We start from the raw sequence: 10,946 nt of genomic DNA, 5'->3' as shown, positions 1-10,946 counted from the left end.
ATTAGTAGATGGTTTATTCTAAGACCCAGATTTTTTCCGCCTATTCAGTTTATATTTATTGGAGCAAGTTTATGTTGCCATTTTCTTAATTATGTGTATATATATTTTTTTACCAGCTAGGAGTTTGGTGGCTTAGAGGACCAATACTACATCTGTTTTCAAATGTACGTATAATTTTTCTCTTTATTATTCTATCAAAAAATTATATTCTTTTCTGTTTAAGTACGCTTCTCCTTATATGTCCCTTTTATCTATCAGTATTAAAATATGCAAAAAATACTAATTTATGTCTCTTTGTCATTTGTAGATCGGTTGTTTACAAAGGGACGCAAATAGGAACAGAACTATAGTTGTTCACAAAGAAGTGCAGGTATTTTTCCCATCAAAAGCATTGTGTTTGATCTTTGTTTGTCACACTTAGTTATCTTACAAACAAATATCGCTACCGGCTATTTTATTTGCAAGCAAGCCGTCTTTTTTATTATATCTATGTTTTTTTCCTTTTGCAGCTCAGCCTTTAGAGTCTTGGCGGATTTATGTTGCAGCTGTTTCCAAAAGTACGTATGATCCTTCTCGGTATTTTTTTCCCGCATAAATATTATAATTCATACACGTCTGATTGAACATAATAGTAATAATAATAATGGACATTAAAAGTCAAAAGGATTTGCCCTTTTTTTAGCTGGGAGACAATTTTTGCATTCTTATAGCCTACTTCTATTAAATATTGTTACAAAACAAATTAGTTTAAATATTAAAACAAGTAAAATAAAATGAAAATGGAAAAAAAAAGCAAAAAAAAAAAAAAACAGGAATCGTGTCAGGAAAAAAAACTAATGATTAATGACTTAAGTTGACCTAAACCATTTGCAGTGCAACTTTAATTGTGTAGCCTAAGCCATTTGTGGTACATCTGTAATTATGTACATAAACAACATAAAAACAAGCGAAGATTTAATGTCCATGTATCGTGAATTTTAAAATAACTTGCTATTCATTAGAGTATGTGTTTTTTTTTTTTTTTTTTTTGTAGCTGCATTAGAAATAGACAGGTCAATATCTGCAGGAGTAAGCAATCTATAATTGCATTTAAATGTATGCAATAAATGAAATATATTAGGGTCATCCTTTCAACTTTTTTATAATAAATAAACGGACCTAAATTTTAAACACAATTCATCCAAGAATTTAGAATTTTTATAATTTACAGTATTTAAAAAATAAAAGAGTAATGAAATTCGTAGAAAAAAAAAAAGCTGAACGAAAATGGCATAAAATTTCCTTCTACTTTTGAGTGTTCGGAAAGCATTGCTCCTATTAAATCACACACTGTAATAAAAATAGTGCTGAAAAAGAATCAATACATTTTTGCTTTTTATTTGAGGAACCATATGTCGGCATTCTTCCTGAAAGCAATGAATATATTCATATATTCTATTTCCTCCTATTTTAATCACCATTTATTATTTAATATATGATTACCTGCCATCGATCAAAATAACTTTGAGGAAGGAAAAAAAAAAAACAAAATACAAAATGAACTCGATCAGGTATCGTGTTTCCAACAAATATTCGATTTTTTCAGGGTTTTTTAGACAGGCCCTGTACTAAGCTTGATACAAGGTTTCTTAATAGATCATTGTGGCAAAATAAAAATAAAAATACAGATATTTAAACGCATCTTTTCGAACCGCAGAATAACGAAATGAAATATGCTAAACAATAGAGGATCAATTAAAGTTTGGCCATAAAATAATATACCTAATACTGAATAAATCTTATCGATCATGATTAGTCTTTTTACACTATGCTAATAATGTTTAAGGTAAATATAATAATGCAAACACTTCTCATTCGGCTAAAACCAATAGAGCTCATTAATTCTTAGCAATAAAATGTATATATATCTCCAATTTTGCTCAATAATTTTTCTATGCGAAAATATATAGAAAATTGCATGTTGGCTATTAATTTATGTGCATTCAATTGTCCATCTACCCACCTGTCTATTTGTTTCATGAACTTTTTTCTTTCTTGCGTAAAATTGCATGGAGACCCATCAACTACGAGACGTTCTTAGATAGGTCACCCAGCTTTAATTTTTCTGCGTGGCTCTTCTTTAATTTCCAATATTTTTATTTAGGTTTTTGCAATTAATTAGGCGTAAAAAAAGTTTGTTACATTTCATGGCTCGATTAGTTCTTACCAGTTAATTAAATATAATTTTATTCAATATTTGATGGAATTATCAATCAGTTTAATAAATTCTTTTTTTGGCAAAATTACTTGATTCTAAATAATTAAAAGTTGAGACCAATTTCAATAAAAAACAAAACCAAGGAGGCTAATTTAGAATGACTAATAGTCGACGAGTTCTGCATATATATATATATGTGTGTGTGTGTGTGTGTGTGTGTGTGTGTATAATTTTTTAATTGTTCTTCATATATCCTTTGTAAAAGTGGAAGTAGAGGTGGTGTATGTGATCCATTAAATGTCGGCAATAATGGATTGTTGACTCTCAACGTTTTCTAACATTTAAAATTTGCCATTGATTCAAAGAACATTTAGTTAGTCATGTTTTTCACTTACTATATCATTAATGTGTTGGTACCGCTGTAATACGTAGGTTTGTAATTCTTTTATGAAAACTTTAATATCATTTATATAGTTTCACACTTTCTCATTTTAGGATTTTATGATTTAAAATGTATTAATTTAGTATCCTGTGATTTCATTTTTATTTCTTTATTATGGATTTCACAAATTTTTTTCGTTAAATCAGTAACAAAGTTAAAATTAAAGAGAACTACAGTGAATATTTGATAAACTTAGATAGAGTATCTGAATTTTTTTTTTTTATATAATTTAACAAAATATTAACTAAAAAGCTGACGAAAAGATATAAAGGAACCACAGAACATTAATTTGATACACTTTAAACCACAGAATACTAAAATAAGAAAATGCGAAACCACGGGAGTGATATATACTTGAAGCTAGCTTACCTTTTTTGTATATACATACTCTGATATGTCACATGAGTTTGTCATACAAAGACAACATTATAAAATATATGTAGTGGTGCAGATTTATTTGGCATTATATTTTATTATGCATTATTTAGACAATAGTCACCATTGAGAATAGTTGGTTGTTATGCAAAATGCTGCATAGTAGGTTGAAGGCTCAATACATATTCTGGACATATCAAAAATTTATATTTTGCACTTCATCATTGTATTAAATAGTGAGTCTTTATAAACTAAAATGTGGTATAAAATAGTAAATATTTCGCTACCTTATATGGTCATAAATTTAAACTATACACAACTATATATACAATCTTAATTTCAATGCCAATACCCTTTGACCTTTATATTTCTTCTTTTTATGTAGCTCTCGTGCTAAATGTAATGATGATTCAAAATAATTAAGCTTGGTTATTAAAACTAATAGAGTCCATAATTATTATACTTCTATATATATACAATTTTTTACAAATATACCAGAATATTGGAGTGTAAAATGATGGTAATGTGGATAGGTTTATAGGATGTTAGTAAACTTTTTTCTTTTTTTAGTTTTCTTGGGTGACGTTCTTTCCTTTTTGTAACACCATTTGATTTTGAGGTTATCTTTTCTGCTATTTTATACTATTAATAAGACAGAGGTATCATTAAAGGATTTTGTGCTTCTTTTTGCTAGAGTTGAATTCGGCAATAGTATTATGGCATTGTGTGCCGAAAATCGGAAACTACGTAAGACTATTCTTGACCGTCGTAGGCACAGTAGAGGATTCTATGCTTCAAACTCTTGTGTCGATGTTGGTCAGTATTCCGTTACAGGATTGGATGGTGATAATTATGGACGGAGAAAAAGAAAGTATTTATCTATAACAAACACGGAAGCAGCTGTTAATATGGCCTTGTGTGCCGAAAATCGGAAACTACGTAAGACTATTCTTGACCGTCGTAGGCACAATAGAGGATTCTATGCTTCAAACTCTTGTGCCGATGTTGGTCAGCATTCGGTTACAGGATTAGATAGTGATAATTATGGGCGGAGAAAAAGGAAGTATTTATCTATAACAAACACGGAAGCGACTGTTAATGTTAATTCAGGTATGCCTTTATCAATTGAATTGACTAAATTTGCTCAGCCAGCGCCAATTGTTCGCTACAATGAGCAGCAACATTATGTTGGATTGCCTGAGCATGGATGTCAATCATGTGGAGCTCAATTATGGTATGCAGAAAGAATTCACAAATCACGCAACGAACAAACTCCTCGGTTTTCAATATGTTGTCAGGAAGACTTTGCCATTATTGCAGTCGACCCCTGAGTTGCTTGATACTTTATTAGATTATGGAGTTTCAGGTAAGGCAAAGCATTTTAGGAAGAACATTCGCACCTATAATTCGATGTTCGCTCTCACATCATTTGGGGCTAAGGTCGACAATGACATTAATCGAAAACTAGGTCCATATGTGTTTAAGATTAGTGGACAAAATTATCACAGGATGTATTCGCTACTGCCAATGGATGGGCATCGTCCAAAATTTGCTCAGTTGTACATCTACGATACTGAAAACGAAATCGATAATAGAATGCGAGCATTTAACAGTCGTGATGAACTTCAGGATATTGACAGAAATATTGTTCGCCAATTAATGGAAGTATTTGATTCTCGCAATGAAGTAGTAAAAGCATTTAGAATGGCACGGGACCGTTTCAGAGAGGCTAATTACTTACCTATTCGCTTGAGATTAATAGGAACCCGTCCTGAAAGTGGCCCACAATATAATCCTCCAATGTCTTCTGAGATTGCTGGTCTAATAATTGGTGATTTTGGTACTGCTGATCGGCAACGAGACATTATAGTTGAGCATAAGATGGAGGGATTGAAACGTATTACTGATCTACACCCATCTTTCATGGCTATGCAGTACCCTATTTTGTTTCCATATGGTGAGGACGGTTTCAGAATAGGCATAAAATATAACGAACACTCGCGTAGAAAAGTGGCATGCAGAAAAAATGTTACAATGCGAGAATTTATGCCTATAGGATACAAAATAAAATATCCGAAGGAAAGACTCTAATTAGAGGAGGTAAACTTTTCCAGCAATATTTGGTTGATGCTTTTTCATGTGTCAAAGAAGAACTCCTTGATTATATTAGAAGAAACCAGGCTGACTTGCGTTCTGAAATTTATAAAGGTATTAGAGATGCCGTTATTGCAGGTGATGTTGACGGTAACGTAATCGGTAAGAAAATTATCTTGCCATCTAGCTTCACAGCTGGCCCTCGATACATGATTCAGAATTATCAAGATGCTATTGCAATATGCAGACATTGTGGCCATCCTGATCTGTTCATTACATTTACCTGTAATACACAATGGCTCGAGATACAGAATGCTTTGCTATTTATTCCCGGCCAAAGGCCAGAAAATCGGCCGGATATAGTTAGCAGGGTTTTCAAAATAAAGGTTGATGCATTAATGGCAGATATTAAAAATGGCACATATTTTGGGATGCCTGCTGCTGGTATGTTTGCTAAGAATATCTTGAAAGAAACATGTTGAAATTCTTAGATGTTGTGTGCTTATCTTTTCTCGCTATTTAACTCATTCCTTTTTTTTTCGACTAGATTTGTATACGATAGAATTTCAGAAAAGAGGCCTCCCACATGTCCATATTTTGGTATGGCTACAAGGAAAGCATAGATCGGTAACTCCTGCAGATATTGATTTGTTTATTTCTGCTGAAATCCCTGATAAAAATACATATACGGATGAATATCAGGCTGTTTCAAAATTCATGATGCATGGACCATGTGGATCAGCAAATCCTCGAGCACCGTGTATGGCAAAAGGTTATTGCTCAAAATATTTTTCGAAAGAATTTAGGCCGCACACAGTAATGGATGAGAATGGATTTGCTATTTATAAAAGAAGAAATAATGGAGAATATGTTACAAAAAATGGAGTTGACCTTGATAATTGCTATGTTGTTCCGCATAACTTGCAGCTGGTTGTTAAATACCAAGCACATATTAATGTTGAATGGTGTAATAAGACAAGACTTATTAAATATTTATTTAAGTACATCAATAAAGGGCCAGATAGAATTAGAGCAATAATTGAAGATGATTCGTCGACTACCAACTCAACATGCAGGCAGCAGGACAGAGAAGTTGATGAAATCAAGAAATATTTGGATTGTAGGTATTTATCGGCATATGAAGCTGTTTGGAGATTGTTTCAATTTGATATACACTGCCGAGATCCTACAGTTGAGCGACTAACCATCCATTTGCCGTTAATGAATAATATAGTGTATCACGAGATGCAAACTTTGGATGATATTCTAAGGCGACCTGATGTTACAAAAACAATGTTCACTGAATGGATGGCAACCAATCAGGTGTATGATGATGCGCGTGAATTAACTTACGTCGAATTCCCAACTAAATGGGTATGGCATTCCGACGACAAAATTTGGACAAAACGTAAGAAAGGACATCGAATAGGAAGGATAGTTTATATCCACCCAAATTCTGGTGAGCTTTATTTTTTGAGGATGCTTTTAAACAAGGTAAAAGGTGCACGAAATTATACTGAAATTAGAACCGTCAATGGTATCATATATGAAACATTTCGTGCTGCATGCGATGCTCTTGAATTACTAGGTGATGATTTGGAATGGCGTCATCCATTCGAAGAAGCAGCCTATTGGTCTTCTGCCTCTGATTTAAGGCAACTTTTTGTCACTATTATTATGTTTTGTGAGGTTGCTGATCCTGTTAAATTGTGGAATGATTATTGGGAATCAATGTCTGATGATATAATATATCGGGTTAAAAACCTTTTAGGGATCAGCAGCCTTAAAATGCCTGACGCAGAAATACAAAACTATGTCTTATGTGAGTTGGAGTTGTTGCTTAATAAAAATAATAGCTCGCTTGTGCAATTTAAACTTCCACTCCCCAATAGGCTACTTATGGAAGATTCCAACAATAGGTTATTACGAGAAGAACTAGATTATGATTCGAATGCTTTAAGAGCAGAACATATGGAATTATTTAAAGGCATAAATCGTGACCAATTAATAGTGTATAGTGCTGTTTTATCCTCTGTTTATGAAGAAAGAGGCAATTTGTTCTTCGTTTATGGCCATGGGGGAACAGGCAAAACGTATTTGTGGCGAACAATAATTGCAAAACTACGATCTGAGGGAAGAATTGTGTTGGCTGTTGCTTCATCGGGAATTGCTTCCTTATTACTTCCTGGAGGGCGAACAGCTCATTCACGATTTAAGATACCTGTTAAGCTTGATGAGTTCTCAACATGTGAGATAAAAAAGAGAACGCAACTTGCAAAATTGCTTGCTCATACAAGCTTAATAATTTGGGATGAAGCTCCAATGAACCACAGAAATTGTTTTGAAGCTTTGGATAAATCGTTGCAAGATATTCTACAGACTGCCGAAGAAGTAGCAGAGGAAAAACTCTTTGGGGGAAAGACAGTATTGCTTGGTGGCGATTTCAGACAAATACTTCCTTTTATTGTTGGAGGAACGAGACAGGATGTCACAACCCGCGACCACCCGCCTATTTGGCCGGGTTGCGGCGCCGCCAACAGACCGCCGAACGGACAGGGTTTTCCTGTGCCGCGGACAGAGTCTCCCCTATACGTCCAAGGCGTCGCAATCAATACAATACGAGAGGTTCCAACCAGGAATAGTATTCATTCATAGATTGCATAAGGAAGTATCAAAAACATAATACTACTAAGTTATTACAACATTCAACTTAGATACAATTTTTACACCATAATTTTCTTTTACATTAAACTTCCGAATACAATCACAAATATTACAATTTGATAAAAGTTTGTTCTTTATCTTTAAACCTCCCAAGCTAGACCACCAACTCGGGTACTGGTATCTCGGTCTCTGGGGTAGGGCGCTATCTACGGAGCTACGCCCTTGCCTCGCGCCGCCGCGCCGCTTTCGTGTGTACCTGTAAAGACCCCAAACAACGTGGGGTGAGAACCAACTCCATGGTTCCCAGTGGGTACGGCCACCCAAGGAAAAAGCTCGATCAATATGTCTAATGAGGCCCTGCAACATGTTAGTCCAATAACACCTATATATATATATATATATATATATATATATCATCATGTTATTATTCAACTAACAGATAACATGCTTCACAAAATGCGATATGCAAAACCTGTAACTCATGCAAGTAGTTTGCTTGATTCTACTACATATTATTAGTCATTCTTTACATGTAGCCGTTCTTTACTTATTTAGCTATTCGCATTCATTAGCTATTCGTTACATCATTTCCTTGTTACATTATACTCATTGGCGATTCTTTATTCTTTGACATTCTTGATTGTCGATATACTTTAGCATTTGCCATTCTTTCTTAAGGTTACTTTACCTTAGCCAACTATGCCACTCGACTCAGTCTTGAGTCAATCAATCGCAGATAGTCCGCGCACTGCCAAGCTCGAGGTGAAGGAACTCTCACAAGCACCTCAGCTAACCACAGCCTACCGTACTCCTGTCCTAGCCGTCTGGCGGCGAACGAATCGCACCTCACCCAACAACGGCAGCCTAGGTCATTACTTAGCCACCCGGCGGCAAAATCGTCGCACACGCCACGTCGATGGTTCAGTCTACAGGCGGTATGATCCACTAACCGGCTAACCATCCGGCGGCGAAATCGTCGCACACGCCACGACAATGGTTCTATAGCCCCTGGGCGGCGAAATTGTCGCACACACCCTACACCCCTCTCGGTGTATCCATTTAGCTTTGGGATTCCGAAATCCATTTCACATCTCATAAGGGTTGGTCTTATCCCTATAGAATTGACCTATCTAGATCCAAGCATTTACTCAACCTAAGTTAATACTTTAGGTTCGTTGCTTCCATACTCATAGCCTAGGTTTATTAACTCTAGGTTCATTACCTTTGCCCACCTAGGTTCATGTGATTCTAGGTTCATTATCTTTCTTGTCCAACNATCTATCTATCTATCTATCTATCTATCTACCTGTTGTTGCTTGTGCCCACTTGGACCTAGTGGGGAGATCGGCAGAGTCGGCGGCCGAGCCCACTGGGAACTATGGAAGATAGTTCTCACCCCACTCTATTTCCAGTGGTAGGTACAGGGTTACCGAGAGAGGACCGCGGCAAGGGCATCGCGCCCGATCAGTGAGACCGTGGTAGTATAGTAGCTTTCCTTTTGCATTAGCACCCCTATGTATTGAGAGAGATTCATGTAGGTGAGGTTGGAGAGCTATGTATTTTGAGGATCAAATGTATTCATTTTGGAAAAATGATGTAAATGTAAAAAAATGCAACTATTGTAATAGCTAGTAAAGTACTCTCTTTATTTCACATGTTTTATCTTGTGGATTACTTGCTCTTTGTATTGTTGGCACTGTTCGTGTGTAATACACTGAACTTTTGCAAATTGCGAAATTCGAGTGTGAGCAATGAAGTGTGGAACTATTCTACATGTTCTAAATGATTTGGAGAAGTTTTTGACCAGTTAGAGAGTGATTGGAGGGTTAAAAGTGAGAAATTGCATTGATCTGCGAAAATCAGCAATTTTCTGCTTGTTGTACCGGTACAGCCATCACCTTGTACCGGTACAAGCTGGCAGATTCGTGGCAGCTTGGGTAGTTTGGTAATTTCACATCTTGCTCTCACCTATTTGATTCCAGCACGACTCTGGGAGTTCAGTAATGGTTGCTGGAACTCAGGAGGTTGTTCTTCCACCTTCATCTCTCTCTCTCTCTAGGGTTTTTCTCTCTCTACAAAAAATTCGCCGATTTAGCTTGTTTTCGTCGCCGCGTGCGTTCTTCGCTGTTTGCGAGCGTCGCAGAGCTTACGTGGACGTGTGAGAGAGTATTTTGGATGGGTTTTCGCAGCCCTGGACCAGCAGGTCACTGGTTGGCAGCTTGAGAAGGTAAGCGACTCACTTTCGCTGTTATCGACGTTCTATTCGTCGATTTAAGTAATAATTTCGGGTTTTTGCCTCTTGCTGTGCTAGGCTGAGATTTCAGCAATTAAAAATGAGATAATTAGCTGTGATTTAACCTTCTTAGACCAGGGATAAGCTACTTTGAAGCTTAAGTGGAATATTTAGCCATTTATGAAGCTTAATCGGAACTATACGCGGATTATTGATGCAATTTGGAATTTTCTCTTCGCAGCAGGTCTTCGAGTCTCGTTGAGCTGAACGTGTACCTTTTGAGGCTGGTTTAGAAGGTGTTCTAACCTGAGGTAAGCAAGAATTTCAGTTAGGAAGCTGAAATTGCTAGAATTCGACTATTATAGCTTATAATCGACTATATTGATGTCGTTTCGGTTTTGTTCGCAGCGAGAGGGTAATTGACCCTTGGACTGTCTTCGACTGGCATTGGAGGGCCTTTTGGAAGCTTAATCTGAGGTATTAAGCTAGTCAAAGCAGGGAATTGAGTTATTACTTCATACTTTGTGTGATTGGAGCCGAAATCGGATTATTAAGTAATTGCTTCGATGCGGTTTGATGTTTTGTTTTCAGCAGGTCCAGGAACCGTTTGAGTTGAGTTTAGAGCTTCTGTTGGACCGTTTTGAGCTGAGTAATAGGTGGGTCGGACCTAACCAGAGCAAGTGAAGCTCCTCTATGTTCTATATGTATTATAGAAATGTGTTAGTTGTGTGCTTATGTGATAGCTAAAGGGCTTGAGAATTCGTCATCATAACATTTACTATATTGACATAGAATCTCTATGAAGTAGAGAATCCTCACGCCTAAATGTATTCATATTCCTATTTGGTTTAGTTGAATAACAATGAGACACGTTATTATGCTCATGAAACGTAGAGAACAGTGACATTCTCTTTTTACTCGCTTAATTATAAGTAGAGAAC

The 10,946-nt window shown here is 36.0% G+C and overlaps 1 protein-coding gene across 1 annotated transcript; it reads left to right on the top strand.

Annotated features, from left to right (window-relative positions):
- The first annotated feature begins 4,184 nt into the window (after nucleotides 1–4,184).
- Nucleotides 4,185–8,449, top strand: LOC109705725. The gene is made up of 4 exons (XM_020226493.1): nucleotides 4,185–4,971; nucleotides 5,247–5,552; nucleotides 5,656–7,629; nucleotides 8,430–8,449. Exons 1-4 carry the CDS (start codon nucleotides 4,185–4,187, stop codon nucleotides 8,447–8,449), a joined length of 3,087 nt encoding a protein of 1,028 aa, XP_020082082.1.
- Nucleotides 8,450–10,946: the final 2,497 nt, after the last annotated feature.

This window comes from Ananas comosus, unplaced genomic scaffold (genome assembly GCF_001540865.1).
Source record: "Ananas comosus cultivar F153 unplaced genomic scaffold, ASM154086v1, whole genome shotgun sequence".
NCBI classification, from domain to species: Eukaryota; Viridiplantae; Streptophyta; class Magnoliopsida; order Poales; family Bromeliaceae; genus Ananas; species Ananas comosus.
The sequence above is the reverse complement of the archived record's forward strand: the minus strand, read 5'-3'. Positions and strand labels throughout refer to the sequence as shown.

Bases quoted from the DNA above. Each gene is read 5' to 3' on its own strand.
- LOC109705725 (XM_020226493.1), top strand. From the start codon at position 4,185: ATGAGCAGCAACATTATGTTGGATTGCCTGAGCATGGATGTCAATCAT. The intron at 4,972-5,246 runs GTGAGGACGGTT...CCGTTATTGCAG, and splicing joins CCCTATTTTGTTTCCATATG to GTGATGTTGACGGTAACGTA. The intron at 5,553-5,655 runs GTATGTTTGCTA...TTTTTCGACTAG, and splicing joins TTTTGGGATGCCTGCTGCTG to ATTTGTATACGATAGAATTT.